Below are 14,346 nucleotides of genomic sequence, written 5' to 3' on the forward strand. Positions count from 1 at the left end.
CCCAACCAACAATTACAATTGCATACAGACAATTTCATGTACACATAACACTCAAAATGTACATATAAAAGCTAAATGAACATGCTGACTAATATTCATTCAGAAAACCCTGTATAATGATAGCCAGATGATGCTATAATTGTAATGTACTATAACAGAAACTTAGAAGGTATAACTTCATGGACACTGTGACAAACAGAAGCGTAGAACATGGTTACTTTTCAAATGTTTATTTCCATTTTTCTCAAATCTTCACTACTTTTCTGCCCTTTGACAGGAATGCATGAGAAACAGATTGGCTCAAACGTCTTCACGTAAAACGAGTACCCCCCCTAACCCACCCCCCCCTAGCATACAGGTCTGCCGTCGCCAGCGCTCGCGTTACTGCAGCTTCTATATTAGCATGTCGTCCCAGAGCTCAGCAGAGGGGGTGCAGCCTGGCCGCTGACCCAGGGCAGTCCGGGGTTGGGGGGGGGCTTGGGGGTGGGGATGCTGAGTCTCCAGGGCAGTCCAGGGTGGGGGGGGGGGGTGGTGTGGATGGTTGCCAGTCCTGAGGCGAGACGTCAACAAGGCGTGTCGGACTTGCCGAGCAGCGTTGCGGTCAGACTGGCGGCTTACTGAGTGGGCGCCATGGCTATAGCTCTGGTGATGGGTGCAATATTTCAGCAGCCGTCTCTAGTTTCTGTCTGAAGATGAAGCTTTGATGTTTACAGGGGGAGGGGGGGGGGGTTCTGGAATTCTCAGGGACTGACCCAAACAAGGCCATTTCACCTCAACGGCAGTCAAACTCCAAAACCAGGGTCAAAGATCACTTATAGCCTCTGCTGGCCGAACACCCTGAATAACCTGTGGGTTGGGGGGGGGGGGGGGTTGCAATATGACCTGACAGGCTGACACAGACTCCTCTCCCTATACTGTGTGAGATCACTGCTTCTGCAGGTTCAGGCTTGGAGTGTGAGCCTCTCAGTGCGTAGCTGAGCCTCGTCTTCCACAAAAGTTCTGTGGGTGGGGCCACTTTCAGATGAGTGAATACCAGATATATACACACAGGCATACTATTATATACACAAATCAGTGACACCTGAATGTCTCCCCTTGGGGAGGGGGGGGGTCGGTAATGAGGAGCACATGGGGGGGGTTACAGCACTTACTGAAGTGACTGAGGTGATTTGGGAGGTGTCTTTATATGTAGTCAAAGCCTGCGAACACGAGATAAACAGCTGCCCTCCAACCAAAGCCCACCCCAGCTCCACCCCCAACCTGAAGGACAGCGTGGACAGACCAGAAGGCCAATAAAAAGCCCTCATTTGAAGGCAACTCTGCGTGCAGCAAAATGAAAGATTTCCTCTAACTCCGGTCGGAAGCAAGACTTTTTAAGGCAGTGTTTGCGGACATGAAGAGATTACTAGGGTGATGTTGCAGTCCCACGCTGCACCCTCCATCACACTGACCCCCACATCCGATAGCCTTGCTGTGACCTTATATACCTACAAAATCCTTCCAAATATCTCACCGTACAAGGAAAAGAGAAACACCTGTACATGTATGGAAAATAAGTCAAAATAGCCCTTCTTTTTACCCATTAAAACGAAGCAAATGCCTTAGCCAGCTACTATTCCATTCAATACCATTTCAAAGTTCTTTGCAAGACCAGCCAATCATGTGCATCTCTGAGGACTAGTCTAGGCCAATCAGGATGCTGCTTTGACCACGAGGACTACACAGCAGACACAGAGCAGAGACACTGCTTCTGGCTATAGCCCAAAGAAGCCCTTTTCTTTACAGACGGTGTGAGACTGAACACCGGGAGGGGCTGGGAGGGCATCTGGGCCAGTTCCTCTGTTCCTGATGGCTGCGTTCCCAGCAGGATTCATCCTGAGTTTGAGTAGAGGAGAGCGAAGGCTCGGATCACCCTTCCGGAATGACACAGGCACGCAAGAGACAGCTGGCGAGCTTAAGACTCCGTGGCGACCCTCAGAGTGAAAGGGGGACATTTCATCCTGGAGGAAAGAGTCTGTAATCAACCCTAAAAAACCTTATAAAATAATGATGATGACCATTTTAGAAGAAGAGTCCAAAGAAAACATGCAGTGAAGATATTCAGCGTCTTATACCAAATGCTGATTGGCTGGCAAAGTCCCAGTTTAAAAGACTTTTCTATCATCACCGTTTGCCGGGGGGAAGGATTGAAGGACAAGAAATTATGTGTCTACGGTAACCCAGTTTAAACTGGTTTTGCACTTGGGCTCATTTCAAAATGTGGTACAAATCAGAATCAGGCAGGGGGGATTTATTGACCACTGCGATGCAGTGTGATGACGGACGGCTGGGGCCAGTGGCCAAGAGACCTCAGTAATTCATTGTATCGAAAACACCTCAGAGTACTTAAAAAAAAAAAAAAAAAAACATTATCTAGTCAGCAGTGGCGATTCTGCATTCACGTGTGTGGCTGTGTGACGTCCCACAGTCCATGGGAAGTCCATCAACGCCCAGTCTGCTCATTGGCACGCCTGGCACTGGGACTCAACCGGGGGTCAGCCAAGAGGTGTGGGGGGTGTCCAGGCTAACGATGGAGAGAAGCTTTGGGCCTGTAAGCTCCAGTTAAGGCGTCTATGGCCAGTTAAGTCCATGGCGGCTTGCTGTTTAGAATGAACGAAGACATGGTGTCCCATGAATTTTTTGCTGCAACATAACTTTAGTACCGCAGTGGGTCACGGTCTAATCAGACGCTGCTTTCCAGGGCAGGTCCGCCCCCCTCACAAACACCCGCCCCCTGTAAAATGAACCAAAAACAATGAAAAAAATTGAAACTCAAAGCCAGCTTCTGCGTGACTTTAAAACTGTGTTTGCCCCCCACCCCTGCTGAGACACACACACTGCCCCACGTGGTGTGTCCCTGTGTGTATGGTGTGTGGTGTGTGTCTGCTAGTGTCGGCGTGTTAGTGTCTGTCTGCGTCAGTGTGCTTGTGACTGTGTTAGTGTCCGCATGTCTGTCTGTCTGTCTGGCACCCACCCGCCCCCCCCCCCCCTTTCACTATTTGAGTGAAATAGTACACGACACAATACAATTATTTTCTTTCTTTTTCTACACCATGCCCCTTATTTTCCAACCAATGACTTCAAACAAAAGAAACAAAAAATACAGAAAGATTTTAAAAAGTAGCATGAGAAACCAAAATGGCCACCATTCCTCCCAGAAGCCAAAATGGCCACCATTCCTCCTAGAAGCCAAAATGGCCACCATTCCTCCTAGAAGCCAAAATGGCTTAGTCTCAGAGACTGGAGGAGGAGGAGCCTGGGACAGAGCGGGGAGCAAATGCCGGACCGGCTTACATCCCTACGAAGGGATGGATGGCGCATACTCGTCACTGGGTGTGGCTGCGTCATCACTGGGCTCCAGGCTGTCCTTGGGGGTCAGCGGGCTGTCGGACGAGGGTGGTGTGGCGTCCGACGGGGGCGGTGTGTCGGGGGAGCCAGGCCGCTGTCCGTTGGCAGTGGCCTCAGTGGGTTCAGAAGGAGGCGATGCAGTGTCGGCCGGTGGAATGGACTCAGTGGGCGTGGGCGTCTGGATCGGCGGCGAGGCCACAGCCCTGGGGGTGGAGTTGAGGTGTAGCCCCTCCCCCAGGGGCGGGTTCTCACTCGGGACCAGGGCAGGCGTCTTCTCCACGAGGCGCCACTGGACGATGCTGGTGTCTTTGCCCCCCGTGGACACCAGGTGACTGTCTTTGTGGAGGAAGCTGACGTTGGTCACATGACTGCTGTGGGCGCTGTACTTCTGGCTCGGGGCCTGTGGGATTCACAGGGCAGTTAACGTAACTGCTGCCTACAAAAGCCCCACCCCTTCCCCAACCCAGATGGGTGACTCACTTTGGGCCGGGAGCAGGGGTACTGGAAGAGGTGTACTTTGCAGAAGTCATCCGCCAACGCGATCACCTTCCTGTTGTGAGATCGGACCAGGGCGTTGATGTCTGTCCCGTCCGAGCCCTCGGGCCACACCCCTACGGGGAAGAGGACACGGGAAGATGTGCGGGTCAAACCTGGGCCGGTGTGAGAGCTTTAGGACGGGCAGGCAGCATTGTGCCCCATGATGTACCTAAGATGACCAGACCTCTCCTACCCCAACACAGGTAAATATTTACACTGATCTCATAAATAAATATTTTATACCCAGTTATGTATAGCCTAATCACATGGCTTGAAACTTTCAAGTTTTCCATCAGTAATCATACCCTCCCCCCCACCCACATGACCACACAAAGACCTCAATTCCCGTAATGCCTCCAAATTTTCCACCACCCGCTGACAACACAGCTCGACCCAGAATCCACCACCAGGGGGCGACGAGAGACAATGGTCCGGCCCCGATTATTGCCAGGGTAATCTCAAGCCTAGAAAAACCTGGTTTGGGTTTCGGTCTTTTCGCGAAGGGGGTGCGGAATCTGCACGCTGGAAGTTAACTGAATTTTCATCCCCCCCCCAAAAAAAAAAGTCTCATAAAACAAAAATGCAAACGATGGGGTGATGTGCAGGACTTGGGCTCGGCCTTAATCAGGTGACAGACGCCGTATCGCTTTCAGAGTGCTGCTGACACGGTGGGGGCCGCTGAAGAGGGACCACCCTGAGATCCAGTCCCAATTGGAGGGGAAAAACCATTATCGCCTCCATCTTATTTCAACTATACTTGTGTGAGTTGCTGTTGTTTTGATTGTATTTTTAAGTCGGGAGATACTGCTCTCGCCAGGAATGAAAATGTTGTTTTGGAACAGACTTGGAGGACAGAGAGAGGGAGGGGCACATAAAGCAAGAAGTGGGGGGGGGGGGCGGCTGTTCCAGGCAGTGTTTTCTTTAGGGTGATGGTACCAACAGAGCCCAACCACAGACTGAAACAGACCTAAATACCAGGATGAGAGTGAGTCATCACCCCCGGAAGTGAGTGGATGACTGAGCACCACACGGAGAGCGGGCACAGCCATTGGGGGCTGGAGTCGTTCCCGGGGTGCAAGCGCCCATCTCGTACACTTTTTTTACGCTGCCAGTGTGTGACTTGTACACTCTGATGCTAGGTGTGAGTCACAGGGCGTTTTTCCACCGCACCAGGTACCGTACTTTTGGTACTTTCTGTACTTCCATAAAGTGCCGAAAGTATGGTACTTCTTTCGTGACGGTTTTCCACTGCCGTAAAAAATGGTACCGGCGCCAAATGACATCATTAGTGACCGCCCCTGACTGACATCATCACAACGCGCAGCTTAAATCATAATTTAAAAAAAAAAAAAAAAACAGCCCAAAATTAAAACTAACAGCGTAGGCTGGAAAATGCGGTTTATTGTTATGTCATGTTATGTCAGCTTCTATCACAGTATAAGATTCAGTAATATCCAAATTGCATGAATGCTGCCATTGTTTACGTTTACGTAGGTACACTTACTTTGGCTAAGCCGATCAAAGCAGTAAGAATTAGCTTACTGCTAATTCAGTCTTTTGAAAGCAAACATTATCTAATTATGTTTTTTGATTTTCAAGCGGCATTGTTCGGTGTTTCGCGTGTGCCCCATTTCTTCTTGGTATTACGGTGTTCCGGGCAATTCAGTTTCCCTATGTTTCTCCTGTCTATCAGGAAATAATGTTTCCCCTAATATTAAAGCAGAGGTATGTGAAATGTCTGAAAATCACTCAGGTACATTATTACATGTGAATACAGTATTGTTATTAGTACAGAGGCCCAGAGTTGCTGTATACCTGTTTTTGGCAAAGATGTATGTGTGATGTCTGAAAATCACTCAGGTACATTATTACATGTAAATACAGTAGATCGCCACGCATAATATAGTGTTATAAGCAATACTATACCGTTTTCATCAAGAAATATCTCTATCCAGCGAATTAAATAATTTAATTTATTATCTGTAAAAACAAAAAACATCAAAAAGGCATGTGATGTTTTAAAATATATGGCTTATTTACCTCAAGAGCTTCGTAAAAAGACATGAAAACAACAGCAAAACCGTGTACAAATCAGCGCGCGACAGGGGAAACATAGGGAATATGAATTGCCCGGAACGGCAAAAACTTTTTTATTTTGAGTCGTGCCATCCAAATACCGCTGGATCTGTTCATCCGACCATGTGGCGATTAAAGCCTGTGTTTCCTTGTTTGTCCATCCTTCCATTTTACTTTTTAAATATTTTTGTTTCTACTGCTTTTTATTTCGTTTCTCGCTGTTTGCTGTGTGTATTTTGTGTTTCAGCGCCAGGCTATTTGCATAACCAATCGACAGCAAATACGTTTGTAAGTCCCACCCCAAAGTACCGAAGTACCAAAGGAGTACCAAAGCTGGTTTGGCACTTTCGGTACTCGAACTTTCGGTACTGGTACTCGACCAGAAGTCAATGGAAAAGCGAAAGTACCGAAAGTACCGTACTTTGTGCGGTGGAAAAGCGCCCACAGTGTGCTGATGTCCCTCCTGACCATGTGCTGCAGGTATGCATCAGGTCGTGGGTCACCCACGTCTCAAAAACAGGGTCTGGAGATAAAGGCAACAGAGACCCCTCCCAAAAAACCTCCCCCTTCCACACAAAGCACCTGGACGGCACTCACCGAAGACGTGGAAGCCCAGCACACAGGTGTAGGTAGCCCAGTCGATGTCCTTGCACTCGGAGCGGTTTCGGATCAGCTTGCAGCCGTTTGGAATGTCCCCTGGAGAGAGACGGGACGCGGGTTGAAATTTTTGGATAAACTGAGGCACAGAGAAATGGCATCTGCCAGAAATTAAAGTCTTAAAACGGCATGAAAACATAGTATGGGGAAGCTCCAGATGTTCGATAACTCGAAACAACAGCTGTATGGAGCCCTGACAGCTGCCTGCATAGGCGGGTGGGCGCTTGGCGAGCGCGGGATACTCACAGTAAAGGATTTCGTAGTCGCCTGAGTTGGACATGATGAACTTGTTGTCGGGGGACCAGTCAAGATGTGTAATGTAGCTGGAATGTCCCTATTGAGAGGGGGTGGGGGGGGAGAGGAGTGGTGTGAAGGTTCACGGAACGGCAACATGCCGACACGCTACGCGGCATGACACGGGAGACCCAGGGGAGGAGCACAACAGAACAGGAGGGAGGTACCAGTGAGGCCCCCCCCTTACCCCCCCAACCATCCCCCACCAGGAGGCCACCCCCAGCCGGACTGGGAAGGGAACCTCGGTTTGTCTCTCTTGGCACTTTGTTTGATTTCATTGGAGTCCAGAGGCTTCATTCCAGCGACACACACACACACACACGCACACACACACACACGCACGCACACGCGCACACGTTTGTATTCATACCTACGTAGGAACCGTCCATTCATTTCTAGGGGAAAAAGCTTAATCCCAACACTGACATCCTAATCCCCTACCCAGCCTTAACCTTACCCATAACTAATCAAACAAAATACAAGACTTTTGGCATTTTCAGTCACAGAAAAAACGGTCCCCGCAACGTCAAAATAACAGGTTATCATCACATTCTGGGGTTGTTTGGTCCCCACAATGTAATACATATAAATAATCCACACAGACAGAGACAAGCTGAGAAATGTCTGTTACATTATGCCAGGCCTGATCCAGACAGCCCACATCTGCCATGCTTAAATGTTAGTTTTATTATTTTAAGAGTGTAAAACATCAACAAACACTGACACACACACACACACACACACTCAGTACAGTCCCCCCACTCCCCCCAGTGCTGACAGGCTTGTACAGCTGTGCCTTTGATCTAACGTGGGGCTCTGCTCAGAGCCCATCCGGGCCCCTCAGGGCCAAGCCAGAACGGGGCCGCCAAACCCAATAAAACCTGCGGCCGAGGTTCCCACAGCATTCCCCATTAATTACATCTCCCTTCTCTCCAAACAGCCATACCTTTTCGGGGTCGACCCCAAAGAGCACGGGACGACCCGCAGTGACCCCCGAGCCCCACAACTTTTTCGTCACCCGCACCTGACAGACCTGCCCCATGGGGCGGGGGGTGAAGAGAGTCTCCTGTGCCAAGATCAGTGGAAGGAGGAAAGCAGGAGGAGAGGAACTACAGACTGAAGAGCGGCTGATCTCACACCCTGTCACACAGCGCTACACCGCCAGCTAAGACCAGGCCTCCGCCAGCCGCCCAGCACAGTCACTGTTACTCCGGTTACTCAAGGTTACTCCGGCTTCAGTGGAACAAGAGCATTAAACCCAAAGCTCCAGAGGACAAATAAATATTACCCTGGGTTTGATCAACTGGCCACAGAATGGATCTCTGCCGAGTAGGAGAGACGCTCCTTGTGGCCCTGGATTTGGCACCGGATAGAACGGCCCGTCCTCACTGCGGATCCTCAAGGAGCCGCACACATCACTCCGCCCTCCAGCTCCTCCGAGCGTCGCTCACACGGTGTATGATCCACCGGGACAACAAGCTAAGGGGCCGTGATGGGATCCGGCCAGCCGGCTTGGTGGCCCGAGTCCCCCGAACCACGACGGCTGTAGGAATGGGCACGAGCGGGACTCACAGTGCACTTCCCGTATCGGCTGTACTTCCGGCCTTTCTCTGAAACTGTGTAGAGGTAAATGAAGTTGTCGTGTGATCCCACTGCCAGCAGGGTGCCATCTGAGGACGAGAGGAGAGGGTCCTCAGTCACGACATGCCATGGCCTTCATAAGACGAGAGGGACGGGACCTCGGCTCCACCCACCTACAGAGTAGCGCATGACTGACAGCTGCTCGTTTCCATCTGTATGGATGGCGATCAGGTCCCTCGTCTCGGCATCGAGAGCGTACCACCTACATGCGACATAGGGGTGGCGTTTGGGTCAGACCAAAGGCTGTTCTAGAGCAATAAATTATCTATTTATTTATTTATTTTTAATTGAACGCAGCCAGGATGAGGACATACTTTCCTGAGTGGGTCCCGATAGCCACAACAGCACCGCTAGGGTGGAAGTCCGCACAGTGTCCGTGCTCCTGGAAATGGGACAGAGAAAAGGGAACCAGGGAGAGATGAATTGAGAAACAGAGCAGCAGACCATTACAGTGTCGATGTGATGCGTAGAGACTCTGAGCAGAGGTTGGGGAGACTCTTACATCAAGAAGCCTGGTCCACTCCAGGGAGTGGTCTACAGCGTTCCAGAGACACATCTGTCTGTCCTGAGCACAGGTGAGGAAGAGGTCCTTGAAGGGGTGAGTGGCCAAGCCCCAGAGCTCGTCCGTGTGACCCTGGAGAACGCGACCGACAAAAAGGGGAATCTCAATCCGGAACCACACAGGAGGGGTCAAGAGAAACTGACAGAATCATTACATGGATTCTCTCCTCCCAAGAGAATAACGAATGTAGAAAAGTGGCCTTCTGAAGACTCAATTTCTAAAGAAACCGGACACCTCAAATCCACAAACTGAGGCAATGTATCTCCCAGAGTCACAACAATAATGGACTGCACAGCATGTTAGAACTTGGGAAGAATAAACGAATGATGCTACACCAACTCAGAGAGGAGGCATCTATCAACGAGAGGGGACCCCCAGGACTGAGACATGCCTGAGAACAGGGCAATACCGGGGGCCCGGGTTCTGTTGGACACCCCTGAAAGGCGGGATAAATTCCACCGTTTATTTAAGCTGGAAGCAAATGGGAAAAACAACCAGCGTTCCAGACCAACTCGTAGCGGATCAGTGTTTGGAAACATTAGGCCTCGTCTGGAGCCCTTCAAGGCCAAAATGGGTCGGAACCGTAGCAGATCAGATGGCAGAGGCATGGGCCGCCCAGGAATCGCTTCCATCGGTTTAGACTGCCTTGGACTGCTGCTTGGTTCAGCTCGGAACCATGAACTCTTTTGACCCATCTCACGGGAGCCTCGGGCCCGGTTTACTAAAACCCGGTCGGCACACGCAGCTTCCTGTAACTCACCTGGACCTCCACCTGGAAGCCATCATTAAACGTGCCTCGCAGGATCATGTTCTTCGACGTTCCTATCAAAAACTGGTTACCCTTGCCTTCAGCCACTGCCCGAATAGACCCATACTGGTCAGGGACCTGCATGAGAGACAGGAGATGGGGTCTGAGCACCACGGGTCAGACTGAGTCCACTGCGGGGCTTCCTGAGGTGGACGGACTTCCCACCTCTATCTCTCGCTCTACATTCAGGTCATGGTCCCACAGAATAATCTTGTGGTCCTTGCCACCTCCAGTCAACAGCGTCCCGTTCCTCATCTGGCACAGCGTGAAGACACTGCCGTCATGGGCCTTGATCTGCCGGCTGATCTGGTAGACACCTGGGGCTGGGACTGTGGGAGAGCAAAAGAACGGGTTCAGAGAGGAGGCGGGAACAGGGGTGGAGAGAGGGTGTGGTCTTCGCATGGGGGCGGATACAATAAGGAGGGGGCGGGGTCAGATTGTATCAATGTTTTAGACAATAGAGGAATTAGGTGGGCGGAGTCATGTGTTGAGGAGAAGGATGGGGATTTCATCCAACTCACTATCCACCACAGGATTAAGAGAGCGAGTTAGGCAAACACGAGTGATACTGGAGAGGGAACAGTGGTCTACATTTCTGGGAAGGGAATACCACAAATACTTCAGAGGCCTTCATGTGGGATGCTGCAGAAATTAAACGCAGACGAGAGGCAGAGCTGTTTTCAGAGGGCTGACGTGTGGGCTTTTTTGTTGGGGGAGTTTAGGGGTGAGTGTGCATTTATGAACAGGGCATGTGCATCTGAGTGCTCCGCTCAGCATGCGTGCGCGTGTGAGCGTGCTTCCTGTGTCTGAATTCGCGCATCACTCCTGATTATCACTCCCAGTGTAAAAACACCCTGGGGTGTGCTGGTAATGCACAAGCCCTGAAGGGGGGAAGGCCAGGGACTACAGTGGGAGGGGGGCAAATTGGGAGAGAAAGATACTTCAACACAGACCTAGATGAGCAAACACAGGTAGTCAAGCTGCTGGGACAGCCCACATTTACTTCCTGTTTGCATTTATTGGCCCCACAAGAGGTCAGGTGACCTGAGGTGAGAGATGAGGTCATTGTCATGCGGGTTACAAATCAGACAGTGGGGTTCAAATGTAAACCAGCATTGTCATTAAATGTGAAAGCCTTCTCCACCACTCCGGCAGGCACTGATCTACGTGGGCCGAGGCTTGGGCCGCACTCAACGGCGAGCGCAGGGCATGGAGGTGGGGCGGGAGCCAGGGCATGCCAGGGAGGGGCCGATCCGGCCCGGGAAGTCAGCGAATAATAATTTAGGCTGCAGCACTGACAGCCCGCGCTCACGCTCTCCAAATCCAGTTCTTCTGCATGCCAAAAAAACAATTATCATGTGCAAACGAGCTTGAGTAAACGACTCTTCCTTGAGGCATGAGCCACAGATTTGCACTGACATCACGGCACGCCCTTTGTCCCTGCATGTGGAGGCCGTTTCTGCTGGGGGGGGGGCATACCTTTGGGCCCCTTGCTCTGAACCGGCTCCGCCACGCTGCGGGTCCAAACCAGCATGATTCCGCCCGAGTCGCCAGTGAGGATATCGCCGTTGCTGAGGAAGGCCAGGCACTGCACGAACTTGGGCTTCTCGTATTTCTGGGGAGAGACAGGGGGGCGGGGCTTAGGAGAGGAGCACAGCGTGTGGCTGGGGGTGTATGTGAGACGGCGGCTGCAATTCCGAGTGTAACAGGGTGGGGGGCGCCGGGCTCTTACCCCAAAGATGCCCTGCTTGCGTGCCAGCGAGCTGCCGCTCCAGGTCCAGAAGAAGATGTGGGACTTGCCGCAGGTGACGATGGTGTTGGCATCAGTAGGGTGGAACTCCACGGCCAGAACCACCTCGTTTGTGGTCTGTGGGGGGTGGGGGGGTTAGACGACAGACGGCGCTGGGGCAGGAGACCGAATGGGGCTGTGGGGGGGGGCGGGCGGCAGCTAACGGCCTCACCTTAATTTCAGCGATCCTGGACTTCTTCTGCCAGTCCCAGACGGTCAGCATGTGCTCGTTGGAGTCATCGATCACACCTAGGTGGACGCCGGAATCCTGAGGAGCAAGAGGACATCAGACGGCAGGTGATCACATGAGATAGACCTGCGTGTGTGTGTGTGTGTGTGTTTGTGTGTGTGTGTGTGTGGATTATATTACATTGTGTGGACCAAATGTAACCCACAATGTGATAACAACCAGTTTTTTTGACGTTGTGGGGACCATTTTTCAGGTTCCCACAAAGATCTGTGACTGCAATCAAAAAACGAAAAAGTCTCGTATATAGTTTGGTTCATTATGGTTAAGGTAAGGGCTGGGAAGGGGTTAAGGTCGTCATGTTGGGATTAGGTATTTCCCCATAGAAATGAATGGAAAGTCCCCACAAACATATAATTACAAACGTGCGTGTGTGTGTGTGTGTGTGTGTGTGTGTGTGTAGGGGGGGGGGGGGAGGTCAAATGTGCCCACAATGTGATAAAAACCTGTTACTTTGACATTATGGGGACCATTTTTTCGGGCCCTGCAAGGAGAAACTCAGTTTTATAAAAATCTGTGACTGCAATCAAAGCACTAAAAATGCCAAATGTCTTGTATTTTATTTAGTTATTTATGGTTAAGGTTAGGGCTGAGTAGGGATTAAGGTTGTCATTGTAGGGATTAGGGTTTTTCCCCCATAGAAATGAATGGACGGTCCCCACAAAGATATCTGTGTCTGTATTTGTGTGCCTATGGCTGCGTGTCTGACTAAGGCTGTTGTTTTTGAAATGTGCTGAGAATGACAGAGAAGTCAGAGAGGCAGAAGGAACGGAAGAAGAGATGAGAAACCGGGTGAGAGGAGACGGGGGCTGATTAGAGACAGGGTGAGGAATGCGCTGTCCCGGCCTGGCCTCGGAACCAGATGCCCGGTCACAGCTGGGGGTCTGGCGAACTGTTTAAGGGCAGCGGATTCTGTGCTGGCCCTGCCAAGGAGCTGATATTTTCATCTTCAAGACCTTCGCTGTAGACTCCCCCCTCCCCCGACCCCCCTTTGCAGAACCTTGGACTGTTAACTGTTAAAGTGAACCCTGCTGCTGATTAGCCTGTCTGCTATCCAACGGGGTCTACCGGACACCCCCGTGGTAAAAGCAGGAACGGGATGAGTAATGGAGCGAGGACTCACGGCTTTGGAGAAGGAGAGCGAGCCAACCCCTCTCTCGAAGGTTCCCAGGCCGATGACCTGCAGGGTGCTCAGCGAGACCGAGTCCCACACCCTGACGTGGGGCTGCAGGGGCTGCAGAACGAGACACCGGGGGTCAGGGGGGGAAACAAACATCACCGTCTTGGAATGAGGACACGCAAACACAGGTGGCTGCAGACAGCCCCATCCATTCATGACAGCGTGATTGTCCCGGCCTGGCATTTGTCCGCATTTCAGCAAATACTTGAGGGGAACCGTTGAGGCGGGTGATGAACCTGGATGGCATTATTGCTTAATAAAACGTCATCGTTTTCTCTCCTACACCGCATGGATGCAGGAACGACACACAGGCCTGCTGTACACCCACCTAGGGGCTCATCTCGAGGCAGGGACTGGCGGTCTGCACCACGAGAAAGAGAGAGAGAGAGAGAGAGAGAGAGAGAGAAGGGGGCGAGGACTCACCCGCCCATCCTTATCCACGCCGGCAATCTGTCCCGTGGCGATGCGGATCTTGTCGGGGTGAACGGCAAGGCTAGGAAGACAGTCTGCTATCAGCTTTGCTACTTTTGCCTATTTTTACAAACCCCTGGACAGAATTTGCATTCCACTTCCATGAAACTGACCTTCAAAGCCAAGGTCTACACCAGACAGAGGCTCCCCCCCCCCCCAAATCAGTCAACTGCCCCGCCCCAAACATGCCCAGGCTCCCCCTCCATGACTCACCATTTGACACAGTCTGTGTGGCCCAGGTAGTGGCGCTGCGTTCTCTCCTCGTAGTTGAAGAGCACCACCACGGAGGCGATGAAGTAGACAATCTCGCCAGTGGGCAGCAGATACACGTTGGCCCTGCAGTCGCGACCCCGGTACCCATAGCTGGCCAGCAGGGTCAAGGGGCAGAACGTGGGGAGAAAAGGAGAAATGGGGGGGTGGGGTGGGCAGGGGGAGCCAGGAAATATGGCAGGGTGGATAAGGCAGCCTTTGATCTGGGTCCCCCAACACAGACACAGTTTGTGCCAAAGTCAGAGGAACCTTCTTCACTTATCTCCCCCTACAGGCTGAGAGTGTGTGTTTCCCATCCTGCCCTGGAGCCGCCAGCATCCCGCCTGCTTTGCAAAGCGCCAAAATAATCTCAGGGGGCTGAGGGAACGGCGGAGAACAGGAAGGGAGGTCCTGACCCAGATACTCCACCTCGAGCCAAGGAGGAGAC

The 14,346-nt window shown here is 51.6% G+C and overlaps 1 protein-coding gene across 4 annotated transcripts in view; it reads right to left on the reverse strand.

Moving 5' to 3' along the window:
* Positions 1–214: 214 nt before the first annotated feature.
* Positions 215–14,346, reverse strand: part of LOC111848814 (echinoderm microtubule-associated protein-like 4) — a 38,662-nt gene continuing 24,530 nt past the window's right edge. For all 4 annotated transcript variants that reach the window (XM_023821104.2, XM_023821101.2, XM_023821100.2 and 1 more), the window contains 16 exons: positions 13,863–14,012; positions 13,602–13,671; positions 13,122–13,232; positions 11,924–12,019; positions 11,695–11,829; positions 11,442–11,577; positions 10,128–10,291; positions 9,915–10,040; positions 9,095–9,226; positions 8,907–8,974; positions 8,706–8,794; positions 8,524–8,621; positions 6,904–6,991; positions 6,598–6,696; positions 3,868–3,998; positions 215–3,787 (listed from right to left, as the gene is read on the reverse strand). In XM_023821104.2, the coding sequence (XP_023676872.1) occupies positions 3,338–3,787; positions 3,868–3,998; positions 6,598–6,696; positions 6,904–6,991; positions 8,524–8,621; positions 8,706–8,794; positions 8,907–8,974; positions 9,095–9,226; positions 9,915–10,040; positions 10,128–10,291; positions 11,442–11,577; positions 11,695–11,829; positions 11,924–12,019; positions 13,122–13,232; positions 13,602–13,671; positions 13,863–14,012 (2,143 nt within the window). In that variant the 3' untranslated portion in view covers positions 215–3,337. The remainder of the gene's footprint in view (positions 3,788–3,867; positions 3,999–6,597; positions 6,697–6,903; positions 6,992–8,523; positions 8,622–8,705; positions 8,795–8,906; positions 8,975–9,094; positions 9,227–9,914; positions 10,041–10,127; positions 10,292–11,441; positions 11,578–11,694; positions 11,830–11,923; positions 12,020–13,121; positions 13,233–13,601; positions 13,672–13,862; positions 14,013–14,346) is intronic.

Source organism: Paramormyrops kingsleyae, chromosome 3 (assembly GCF_048594095.1).
Source record: "Paramormyrops kingsleyae isolate MSU_618 chromosome 3, PKINGS_0.4, whole genome shotgun sequence".
In the NCBI taxonomy this organism is placed as follows: Eukaryota; Metazoa; Chordata; class Actinopteri; order Osteoglossiformes; family Mormyridae; genus Paramormyrops; species Paramormyrops kingsleyae.